Below are 13,323 nucleotides of genomic sequence, written 5' to 3'. Positions count from 1 at the left end.
GGGCTTTCTGAGTCATCACCCCGCACCTGTCCCCAGCCTGGCTCACCCCACCCTGCTGGGGGGGGGGGGCAGCTTTGCGCTGCTTCACATCCTAATTGTTCCCACTCCCTCTCCTCTCCTCTCCTCTCCTTTCCTCTCCCCTCCCACCCCCCCGCCAAGCACAAAGGGAGACGAGCTGCCCTTTCGCGACTCGAAAGTCCGGAATATCAACGATGACGGCTTTGAGCCCAGGGAGGCCAGTGCCACAGAAAGGAGGGAAAGGAGAGCCGGTTTCACAGCCGCAGCAGCAGTTGAACGACCGGTGAAAAATGTCCGGGCGGGAGGCAGGAGGACGGGTGAGGGCAAGGACAGAATTGAGGATATAATGGAGGTTACGCAAAGGGTGGCAGGCAGACTTGGTAGCAGTGCTTCAAACACCCTCCGCAAGGACGCGGTATTTCAGGGTAATTTCCGTCTCCTCCACCCGCTCCTTCCCTCCGTTCCCAGTGCCCGGACCAGCCGGGGACCGATCGGCAACAGCGCGCACGCTCCCTATGGAGAGGCCGGGTGTCCTGCAGGTTACTAGACAAGGTGCGGGGGTGAGAGCGGCTTCCTTGCACTCGAAGGACCCAGGTTCCAATCCCCTTGATCAGGGTACTTACCATGAAATGACTCTCCAAAAACTGCCCTGCTGCACAGATGGGTAAATCATTGTCAGTGGTTCCCCAGCTAAATATGTAAAAATAAAATTAGTCGGGGGGGGGGGCAATGATGCAGGCAGGTATGACAGCTTTGTGCCAGATGTTCAAGACAAGAGATAAACATATTGTGTGAACTGCAAGAATTTTGTTTCTTAGCTTGTTAAACATTACATTGATTTATTTATTTATTCCATGAGGGGGTGCGGAGGCACAGTGGGCTTGACCGGGTCCTGCTCTCCGGTGGGTCTGGGGTTCGAGTCCCGCTTGGGATGTCTTGCGTTGGACTGGCGTCCTGTCCTGGGTGTGTCCTCTGCCTTACGCCCTGCATTGCCGGATTAGGCTCTGGGTCGCCGCGACCCTGCCTGGGAAAAGCGGTTTTTACAGTATCGGTTCAGGGAACGTACCTCGATAGAGAGTACTACGGCAGGAGAGGGATTCGAACCCAGGACCTTTGATTGCAAGGTGACAGCCCTGACCAGTACACCACCCCTGAACACTTCAGGCAAACAGCTACAGAGGATCATTTGGGGACCTGAATAGAGTGATCCCTCAGGTACTTCCTCCCCACGTTAAATGTGGCAGTAGATAAATCAGGTTGGCATGGCAACAACACTACATCACTTCCTGCCAAGACCAGGTCAGTGACCGCTGGAAAGAGGCTGTGTCTCCACTCCTGGTTCCAGTCACGGACTTGAAACCGGGAGGTCTTGGATCTCACCAGCTGGAGTCAAATGCCACCTTCTTGGGTGCAGATCCTTCGGTCCCCTCTAGTAGTGACACCCGATACCGTCACTGTCCTTCTCTCAGCCTCCCCAAGACGTACTGCGGTTCTCAGGACGGCCTTCATGCAAATCCCAACCTCTGCTCACATGCAGTGTACCTTCCTGCCCGGATGAGGTGACTCATCCCTCGATTTAAAGGCTGCTTTTCACGTTCGATTGTCTCTTTAAGGGCGCCATTTAATCCAGGACAACAGTTTTTTTTTTTTTTCTTTTTTTTTTTTTTTAAAACATTATATTTACATTTATTTACCTCCAAAGCGACTTCCAATGAACTCTATGTAGTGTTATCAGCCCACACACACCTTATTCACCACGGTGACTTACACTGGGTCACTCATCAGTGGAACACACGTTTGTTTAGTTTATCCAGCATAGGGGGTGCACTGGCGCAGTGGGTTTGACCAGGTCCTGCTCTCCAGTGGGTCTGGGGTTCGAGTCCCGCTTGGGGTGCCTTGCAACGGACTGGCGTCCCCTCCCCCTCCAGCCCTGTGTTGCCGGGTTAGGCTCTGGCTCCCCGCGATGCCAAACGGGACAAGCGGTTTCAGATAACGTGTGTGTGAGAGAGAGAGAGAGAGAGAGAGAGAGAGAGAGAGAGAGAGTTTATCCAGCTACTGAAGTGCACTCTTGCTGTACACGCCTTTAAAACTGCAGCGGCTGTTTTGCAAAGCAGTGTCGTAGAGTATGAGTGACGGAGCTTTAGGAAGAGCAGGAGACACGACGTGTCGGTGCTCCTTATCCACTGGGGCCTGGGAACACCCTGTGAAAAAGCCTCGATTTCCACCACGCACGCCGACACGGGGTAATGAGCTGGTCGCCGGCTCGCTGCCACAGAGGCGTTTTCAATAAACGTTGTTTCGAGCCCCACGTCTCTCTTTTCGCATCATCCTGTCCGTATCACGGAGCACTGAGAAAAGCCTCAAACAGCCCCAAAGTCATCTCTACTTCCGTACCCTCAAGATGCCACACTGACATCTGCTTTGCCAGGAGAAGACGGGTCCGCACAACCTCTTTAAACGGCACATTAACTCCGGCTGCTTGGTGGTCCCGCTCCCCAAGTCCAAAATCAAAAATCTCTAGGTTCTTGGTTTGGCTCCGATGTGATGGAATGAGTTGCCTCTGCCCCTCAGAGCTGCTGAATCCCTTTCAGTATGTAAGGAGGGTCTCAAACCACATTTCTTTCAGACAAGCTTCTCACCTGATGTCCTGACAGCTACACACATTTCCATTACACCATCTGTCACCTTTATATCACATTAAATTCTATAGGCTAGTACTTTTTCCATATACTCTACGCCAAAAAAAAAAAAAAAAAAAAAAAAAAGTGGTATTGGACAAACGATCACGTATCTATATTATGCTCTCTGCCTTTTCAATGCGCTTTTGTTTATTCTTCTGAGTTACACATGATTTTGGGAAAAATTGTCTGCTTAATTAATGCAAATTTAACTCGCTCAAAACAAAGTCAATGTTTTTGCGGAAGGACTTATTGTTCACCATTGTGCTCGGATCAATCTTTAAAGCCACTCCTGCGATGGAATGTAAATGTCTATTTTATTTATCTCACAAAAAAAAAAAAAAAAAAAAAAAAAAAAAAAAAAACATACTAGGAAGGTGATTAGGATTCGGCGATATTCTGGTAAAGTTTTAACGCACGTAAGCATTATATAGGCAAAGAATACAAATTCATACTTTAATAACAGGAAACATTTTCAAGGCTGAAAGTCATTGAGGGAACAAATAGATTGTGCAGCGAAGCATCATCCTGTGTTTAAGGCGGCAGATTTTCAGTTTAATAAACATTTAATTGTGAAAACCCTGCTTCATAATTTTTCCACGTTCACAATTAAATTTTTGATTTTGGCAGCAGCAAATTTTGGTGCCCCTATACAAGTTGCCTATTTATGACACAGGCTCTGACTGTACCAAAAAAAACACATTCATAAATTATATACAGTATATATGAGGCTCTTCTGCAATAAAGCAATAGCTGAACACTGGTGTGTGTGTGTGTGTGTCCAGCGCACTGCATATGTAACTTTTCACGTGAACCACCTGGGGACTCCGTACTTAGAGCTAAACGCTCATTACATAATGACAACGGGAGCCAGAGGACCCGAGGGAAAGGAAAACGACACCTGGTTCCCAACGCAACTTCCGCGCTGCCGGTGTACGAGTGCCGTGGGTGCGAGGCGATGAGAGCGCTCTCAAGGCTAATGGCTCCCAACCCCCACTGCACCTCCAGTCCCCTGCCCTTACATTTTAGAGCTCGGTGATAAACTATCGATTCAGACTACCCGCCTCTCGGCCCCCCTCTCAGATATGGGCCTAAAAGATAAGAGGAGCAAACAGAGAACACAAGAGTAACACACAAATACAAAAGTGTGTTTTTGTTCATGGCACAAGCAGACAAGTGGAGTGAGAAGAAGAAGGGAGGAGAAGAGGGGAGGGGGGAGAGAGGAAAAAAAAAAAAATTCTATGCTCGTGTCACACCCAAGGCCATGGGGTCAGGGCCTCGAACCCCAGCACTGCGAAGGCAGAATGGGTTGAAAGTCAAAGCAAAGGCTTTATTAAATAGATGCGTGGATTCAGAGGACAGACACACAGTGTATACAGGTGCTTATGTCTCGTGATCATTTGGAGAAACAATACATAGTCATGCTTTACTATAGTTTTTTTTTTAAAAATATATATATCATATCATTAAAATGGCCATTAATGTGTTTGGCTGCCACACATGTGCACTGGCACACAGTGGAATGTCAAGGCTGCTCCATTATGACGGATTATTAGTATATATAGTAATATTACTGTTAATATTAAGCGTACAACCTCACAATGTAAGATTTATACATTAAGCTGCTCACAAATATTTACTGTTTTATACTCTTGGCTCATTTTTTCCTTATCAGTTCAGGCAAGTACCCTGCTCAAGGGTACTAGAGAAGGAGCAGGGATTCAAACCCAGGTCCTTCCGCTGGAAGGCCACTTCGCCACCTGCTGCAGCTCAGGCCTTACGGGCCAGCATCTTTACTTTTTTTTTTTTTTTTTTAATCTTCCCCATGTGCTCCTCTCCCACACACACACACACACACACACACACACACACACACACACACACACACACACACACACACACACAGTCTTCAGCTCCACTATTACTGCAATAAGGAATTTCACCAGCTCATTCTGGAACCATTCTGTCAGGATGGACGATATCAGCCGGGAGGGGATGGAAATCAGAGGGAAACTGATCAATGCACAAATGCGATTAGCGAGACAGTAAACCGCATGGCCGCGGGGGGCCGTCGCCGACACGCACCCGTGCGCGCATCAAGCCGCTCGAGTGTCACGCCGATGCCGGCACCCCCCGCACGGACGTCCGCCGTAAAGGTCAGGCGGCGCGTGTGCTCGGGGGCCACGGGGGCCCGTCGACGTCCTTCCTCGCGGTGCTGCCACAGCGCGGACGGCAGGCAGCTCGCGGCTTCAGAAGCCACCGGATCAAAGCGGAGCACGACATAGGCGGCACCGCGCAACAAGGACCCTTCCCGAGATCTCAGACTGGGCCCCCTGGGGCCAAACGGAGCTCCCCGAAGCTTCTCGTGGCTTCCTGCTGACCTCCCATTCGTCACGCACACACGAACCCCTACTACCGTGTTCAAGCACACGCAAGGAACCAGTAATCAGAGCCAGCAGCCAAGAAAGACTTATTATGTCACTAATAATGAAGATTATAATACTAGTATTTACAAGATCAATCACATTAACACACAGAGTAATTTGCATGTGACGAGATGCTTAACAACACGGATACTTTGACTTTTGTGTTCCTTTATCTGACAAAGTTAGGTGTGTACACCAAGCAACTTACACCGATTTACCCATTTCAGCAGCTGGGTGATTTTTACAATATCAGTTCGGGGTGCCTTCATCAACAGTGCTACAGCAGGTGATGGGATTAAAACCCCGGTCCTTCAGTTTCCACGGCAACGGCTGCAAACCCGACACCGCTGGACCCATCAGCTGTCCCCGTACCACCTGCTGACCACGTAAAACTACACTCGCGACAAGGTGGCCATCAAGTCGGCAACAGCATCGGTGACCTCACCGTGACATCGGCGCGACCGGCCGACGTCACGTCCTCCCCGCGGCCTCCGAGAAAGCGGAAGGCGAACGCTCTGCTCGCCGAGATCCATGGAGAATTACAGCGGCCCCGAACCACTCCGTGACTAATTCACCTTTATTCCCTTAGGTTAATCTGTTCTAATCTACGAGACGGGGCCAACAGCACGAAGTCGCTCACGAGGCATCGCAACAGGATCCCGCAGCGCGCACAGCCTGGCAGCGACGTCGCATGACGCACGTCGCCCTTAACTAAGTCATTAGTATGGAATTATTTCACCTTCCCACAGGTGTTCGTAGAGAACATCTTTCTCAAGCGTCTCGGTGGCAGCAAAATGCCAAGAAGCACCATGCTGCCAAAAAGAAAGCTAGAACGAGTCCAGACTATTAGGCAGGAAGTCACATGGGTCCCAAGAACTGTTTTTTGACCACAAACTACTAGGGAGGAAAATGAGAGATGGTGCCCCCATCGCTCAGTCATAATAAAAATCATCATCATTAATACATTCGGGTGACACTTTTCTCCAACGAAACTAACACTGCTTTATCCATTTATACATTTAGGTAGTTTTTACTATACCCATTCAGGGTAAGTACCTTGATCAAGGGTAGTATGAAGAAGGTGGGATTTAAACCGCCAACCTTGGGTTCAAACCTGGGTCCAAAGCCAGTAGCTCTAACCACTACGCTACCAGCTGTTCCGACACACTACACTACAGCAATGGGTGGGATTTCAAGCTACAACCTGACCACCGCACTACCGAGTGCCCCGAGTATTTGAGGGAAGGCGACAGCTCTAACCACTACGCCACCTACTGGTCAGTTTGGTCACCTTGCCTACGGGTGACAAAATGAGGTAGAAAGGGTTGACCAAGCCACAGAAAAGTATGTAGAGAATGGGGCAAACACACACACACACACACACACACACACACACACACACACACACACACACACACACACCCCTCAACTGGTAACAGACTTGTAACAAGCCCCGCCCACTTGGTTGTCCAGATGTTGACCCAAGCCCTCCTCGGCAGTCAGGAGTAAAAAACCTCCCGATGAGCTGTGGTAGTCCGACTTTGTAAAGCACAGTAAGGTTTCCTAATCATCCACCTACCCACAATGCCCTTCTGCGGTCACTGACAAAATGAGCCAGAAGATCAACGGTGGACCTTCTCCAACCCCCAAGGGAAAGGGGGAATAAAAATTTAGAAAACACCGGCAGGGCAGTGACAGGTCCCCACATAGACACGCTGCTGTCAAGACGAGCGCTATCGATTGTGTGGCTCTCAGGAGCCCGTCCCCCGGCGCCAGTTTCCACCATGACTAAGTACGGAGGACCTCCTCCACCAGAGATCCATGTTAACCGTCGGCACCACAACTAGCCAGGAGCTAGAAAGTAATCTGACAGGTGTCTGTTCCGCTCTGCTCGGCCGGTACAAAGCCAGGACACCCAAGGCAAGGTAAGCAAAGAGCAAAAGAGGCCGTTAGCAGCGGCACAGATGGAGAAGGCAATTAGCCGGCAAGAGCCGCCTCTGCAGCCGACTCACCGCCACTCCCAGCCCGCGGTTAGAGCTCTCACTCATGACAGAAAATCTTGTCCCGCAGGACTTGCCTTTAGTAATTACCCTGTTATTAGCTCAAACGAGAGCCCAAATTTTTCTTAAAAAAAGTGAAGCGCTGCATTCCCGCCGCGATTCGGAGCCTTTTCCAAATATGTAAAAATCTTTGTATGGTAATTAGAGCCCCGCCCACTCCGAGTCGCTGCCGCCTTCACCCACACAGAAGGGCGCATTAGGAATAAATTTCTCAATGATTCACACACTCGTAAACGTGTTGCGAAACAAGGAATGACAGGCGCCTTTTTCACGCCGCACCATTGACAACTTGTCCCACTTTAAAACATCAGGATAGATTTCCGTTTCGGAGAAAAGACCGCAAGGGCAGAACTGCGGTCGTTTCAAGGAAGGGCGGTATGCAGCACGAGGGGCAGGTGTGCAGAACAAATTCCTATTAGCCTCTTGTGACACTCCCATGTCTACCTGGCTGCTGTGATGAATGAATGGTATTGTGACCAGGTATAATATATGATTTTAATAATATGAATAATCATTTTAATAAGGCTCCACTGTAATGACGTGTTTGTCTTTTGTCCTCTTGCCACCATTCAGGCCCTTTCCAATCCATTCAGCAAAAAATCTGCAAACAGATGGCATCCGCTGAGTGATGACACACACACACACACACACAGGTGCGCAGTACAGCGGGCCTCTCTCACCGGTTGAGCTGCACGACGGCAGTCACCCGGCGCTTCTCTGACTAATGTGCCAACGTCAGAAGAGTGGAGACGGCGGTACAGAGCGTACCCTGCCAGAGAAAGGGAAGGGGGCCGGGCAGGGGTGCGCGGATTAGCAGGGGGTGGGGGGGGGGGTGGTGACACATGCTCCGGACTGCGCTGCACGATGACCACAGCATCACTATGGAGCCAGAACTCTTCTCTCTCTCTGAAACCGGGAGAATGACTGTTCACATTTACTCTGGTAAACGCGCCTTTTCCGGAACAGATCCTTTGTCTGCGAACACGTGGCCAAAGTATCACACTGACAGAGGAGGGGTGTCAGATAAGCGCTGCATAAATGTTAAGAAACCTTTGAGATCCTTCCTGTGTATTATGAGTGAGTCATAAGCCACAAATAATCAGGAAAAAGTTTAATATTCTATTCATCCGACATCAACGATCTCTAGTCCAGCGCAGGGTCAAGGGGGTCCAGCATCTACCCTGGAAACATGGGGTGAGAGTCAGGGTACATAATGGATGGGACAGCAGTCCATCATAGGGCAATCTCACACACGCACACAGAACAACTCAGAGTGACTCAGAGTTCCCCTGAAACACATGTTAGGACTGTGGGAGGAAACCAGAGCACTTGGGAGCTGTGAGGAACCAGCACTACCTGCTGCACCACAGTGCCGTCCAAGTTTACAATATAAAATCTTCACTGTGGAACAGTATCTTTAATACACACTGCCCTTCTACAGCAACCACCCCCCACCCTCAAGAGAACCATTAGTAAAATCAGTGCGTGCGATCAGGCCACGAAAGCCCAAACACCACCCTCCCCACCACCACCGCTTTAGGTAAACTTTAGGGCTGATGGTTTGGCAGAAGTTTTGTGACGGGTTTGGTGAAATGGACGTGATGGAGTCGTGTTGAAACCACAAGTGAAGCCCGAGTGCCAATGCCAACCCCCCCCAGCCGGGAGACGAAGACAGAAGGGAAGGAGGAGAAGGAGACGGCGATCGGCGATCGGCGATGGCAACGGCACACATTCAGCAAAGAAGCGGTGGTTTCCCTCAGTGGTCGTGACTGCCGTGATTGACGCACACCCCCGCAGCACCCCCCCCCCCAGCCAACACCCCATTGCCGGCTTCCCTAACCGCCCCCGTATCAAACCACAGGGGGTCCCCGAGTCGGCCTGTTGCTCCCACACTGAGCGCATCTCTCAGCCCTCCCTATAGACGCATACGCACTTTCTCATGCACTGATATTCCTGCATTACAGATATAGGGAGACGCGCGCCCATGCACGCACGCACGCACGCACACCATAAAGGACATGACTCCACACAGTGATGAAAGCAGTTAGCCGCTCTCGGGCTGCCAGCAAATCCTCCGCTGTTCTGCATCACACCCCACCTGCTCATCGAACCCAGCCTCCATCACTCCTCGCCCCCCCACCCTCGTCTCCCTACAGGAGGCCAGGACCACACAGACACTACGGTGGACGGCGGTGGCACATCCAGTCAACTCTGCTCAGCGTCAAAGCACTCGGACATTAAATTCGACAGGTCTCTGCTAGTGGAACTGCTGCTGGGTACAACACACACACACACACACACACACACACACACACACACACACACACACACACACACACACACACACACACACACACACACACACACACACACACAGCTTCTTCACTCCCAAACCATATAGGGGCGACTTCAATCCACCTTTACAATATACAGCCCAACGTAGTGATGCACCTATTCATACAGCTGGGTAATTTTTACCGGAGCAATATGGTGCAAGTACCCTGACCAAGTCTGCTACAGCAGGAAGCGGGATCTAAACCTGCAACCTCTAAGAACAAAAGGCAGTAGCTCTGACCACTATGTCACCCGCTGCCCCATCTGCAATTGGCAGAAATGGAGAAATTTTTACTTGTCAAGTTGGACAGCGTGTGGAACCAGACACCTTCGGTGGGCTTGTAATCCGTTCTGATCCGTGGGGGAATCTGCAACTGTCATGACCCCAGATGTCAGACCACAAGCAGGAAGTCGGTGAGGACACACTGGGTACCACATATCACACTGCCTCCAGAATTAAACTAACCACAATGTTGCTGGTTCACATCCCAGGATGCAGCCATGTGCCATAGCCTTGGAGAGGGTTTAAAAAAAAAAAAAGAAAGAATGTATAAGCAAGGTAAACAAAGTAAAATGCCATTGGAGACAGTCTCATATCTCAGGATTAATCAGCGGGGAGCGATGAATAAGAACGTCCTAATTAAAGATGTCCCGAACAAGGGCCAAAATAAAACATGCTAATGAAACAATGGCGTTGGCACAAATTCATTATGGAACAGTGTACAATTAAAGAGTATTACAGGGCTTCCTGGTGGTGGGGGTGGGGGGTAGGTTGAGTCAGAGCAGCAGGAACAATATCAGCCCACATCGGTGTATGACCTTTGACCTTTCCACCCGATATCCGGCTCGTTTGACAGCACTGCTGCATTTGCTTAGCTCCTCGCCTACGGGATCTGTGGCCGTTTGCAGACGAAAGCAGTTAAACAAAACCAAATTCAAGGTGCCCAGTCGCCGTTTTGCTCCCTGTTGTGGTTCGGATGCGGAGCGAGGGTCAATTTCGGGGGGGGGGCAAGGGGTGGGAAGAAGAGTTGAGGCAGATCGTGCATCCACCTTTACCGCTGCAGTCGGACATCGGGGACGAAAAGAGATGCACCCAAACTGCAAACACCGCGAGGCTCCAAGCGCAACACTCCTGGAGTGTCCCCGAAAACAAGAACGCACCCAGAGAAACACGCCAAGAGCAACGTTCCCGCCTTCGTGAATCCTAACGGAGCAGCAGGTGGTGCAGTGGTTACGGCCGCTGCCTCCGGACCCAAAGGTCGCGGGTTCGAATCTCACTCTGATCAAGGTACTTTCCTTGAACTGATGCCGTACAAACTTCCCAGCTGAAGAGAAGGGTAAACCACGGTACGTAGCTGAACGGTAAGTCGAAACCCCTCTTCTACGTCGCTTTACAACATATGTGCTACCAATGTATTCGTGGAATAATCGAGGAAGTTTGAGAACGGTCGCAAAAGGCCTTACGGAGCATCTCGGTCCCGAGCCGTTGCTGTAATTATAGCTCAGCTGCAGAGTGACAGTTTAATGTGAAGGAGCACCTTTCACACACCGCCGTCTTCAGGGAAATCGTGTTCCGTTAATTAGATTAAAAACAGATTTTCGGGAAAAAAAATGTTTAAAAAAAAAAAAACATGTCGGGGTCTGACAGCACTGCAAAGTGTCAGAAATGAGCGCGTCAGTCACGGAACCCCCTGATCTGCATGTGTAAACACACACACACACACACACACACACACACACACACACACTCGAGTCTGTCCACAGTTGAGACCGAGCTCCAAGCAGCAAGGTGGAGAGTCGCTTGGTCCATATCGAATCTCCACGGATTGCGAAGCCCTGAGCCTCTGGTCATCCTCGGGTTGCAGGACCAAGAGTGACGCAATGCGACCCGGCCCAGTTTGGCCCTCTGGCACCGATGGAAAGGGCTTTGATCAGGGAGTGACTCACCGCTGTCAGCGCAGTGCTACTCAGCCGGAAATATCAACCTTTCCGCTGGCAGCCGTCCAAGACATCGACCCCGTTCGCAAACACAAGTCCAAGTTGGGCTCCTCTGAAAATGGAATTTTAGGGTGTGATGTGATTGGTGGTGGTGGGGCGGGGGGGTCCTTAAAGCCTGGTGTCTAGAAACGGCACCCTCAGATAATCATAACCCCTTTGATGACCTGTGATCGCCACTCCGGCTGAGAAACGCAGTCCTACGGAGGCAGGACCAGCGGGATGGATCGATATAAATGGCCACCATTCATCACGCATTTGTGGAGGGGGGTTGGGGGCGGGGGGTTTACTTACTGCACAGTGCGATCACGTGGCTGCTGTCCTCGTGCACGAACTTCTTGGTGACCGCCTCCTCCATGATCTGCTTCACCTGCGGTGAGAAAAAGGAACGGCGTCACCCGTGTGGCACGGCCCTCGCCACGGCAACGGAGTCCACATGGAGCCAAGGCTGGAGAACACGCTCCACACACTCTTGGACCCTTAACTGGCAGCATCATGAGAAGCTGAAGAGCGAATGAAGGCCTAACCAGCCAAATGACTGACTTCACTGCAATGCAAACCCGTGGAAGCATCCCGGAGAGTGACGGGACCTGTGGGGAGCGGGGTTCTGCGCTCGCTGCTCTCCTTCTTGACACCAGTTTAATTAGAAAGTCTATAGACTTTCTAATTAATCACAGACCTTCCCTGTGCCTCTATCTGCTACCGTAATTGACAAACGGGAACGGTATAATTGCCATGTTTTGATACGCCTAGATGGCGCGGCTGCCAGGTTGGTCGGTCGAGGACACGACGATTGTCAGTTGTAATGGAGAGTTGGGGGGGGGGCCCCCCCCAAGAGTGAGACTTGCAGCTCATCAGCACATAGGGGAGGAATAAAAATGCATGGAAGGCCTATAAGTTGGGTGGAGGCAACAGCAAGGTGGAGGCCCTCCCTTCCCTCAGCTCTTTGCAGGACTCGATTCCAGATCATGCCGATGTGCTCAATGACCAACGTGCTCAATTACTCAACTCGTGGCACTTATCTTCCCCATTCTTTCTTGGTTTTAACCCAGGTTCGATCCAGTTCTGGATCAAGTCCAGCAGTTCCAACATGGTACGATGGCTCCTTTGAACTGTGGAGCCAAAGGAGTCTTTAAAGGACTTCAACAGGTTGCAAAACAAAACAGATGGATGTTGGATCAAATCAAACCAGCACTGTCACTGGAAGCACAAAACGAGAGGTTATGCTTTGTACATGTCATGAGAAGACGATGTTCTCTCAAGAAGATGGCAAAGCTGCAGGAAAAAATAAGACGACGAGCAGCAACCAGGCGGATGGACTCAATGCGAGTGACAATGGGCCACCTCTTTCAATACCGGGGACACAAATAGAGGACGGAACATTCTGGAAGGACTCTATAAATGTGGTCACCAAGGGTCGACATCAACTCAATGGCTCTTAACAGGATGATCTCAGTCCGGGATAGAGCCTGTGATGGCTGAACTATCCCGAAGCCATGCTCCTGACCAGTAAAGGAGGTATTTTACTTCACCGGAGACCCAGGGATCGCACATCCCTCAAAGCAACCAGTTCCATTCATGATCCTTCCTTCTTTCAATGGGGAACGGCAGGCAAAGTCAACAGCCAACACACATTACACCCAGCATTCAAAACCTCCTTAGAGTTCGAATAGGCCACACCCCCACCCGCTCTCCGCGCCACCTGAAAACGTCACCTGGAGCTCAACCAACGTTGCGACACAAAGGTACGGCCTTAATGCGGAAGACACTGACGTATGAATGGGGTCCGTTTCCTTCCCTTCAGCTTAATAA

General features: G+C 50.5%; 1 protein-coding gene across 2 annotated transcripts in view; it reads right to left on the bottom strand.

Annotated features, from left to right (window-relative positions):
* sgsm2 (small G protein signaling modulator 2) overlaps positions 1-13,323 on the bottom strand; it is a 39,067-nt gene that overhangs the window by 19,660 nt on the left and 6,084 nt on the right. For both annotated transcript variants that reach the window (XM_029255354.1, XM_029255355.1), the window contains exon 2: positions 11,806-11,881. In XM_029255354.1, the coding sequence (XP_029111187.1) occupies positions 11,806-11,881 (76 nt within the window). The remainder of the gene's footprint in view (positions 1-11,805; positions 11,882-13,323) is intronic.

This window comes from Scleropages formosus, chromosome 10 (genome assembly GCF_900964775.1).
Source record: "Scleropages formosus chromosome 10, fSclFor1.1, whole genome shotgun sequence".
Classification (NCBI taxonomy): domain Eukaryota; kingdom Metazoa; phylum Chordata; class Actinopteri; order Osteoglossiformes; family Osteoglossidae; genus Scleropages; species Scleropages formosus.
Note: the sequence above shows the minus strand (reverse complement) of the source record. Positions and strands in the feature narration are given on the sequence as shown.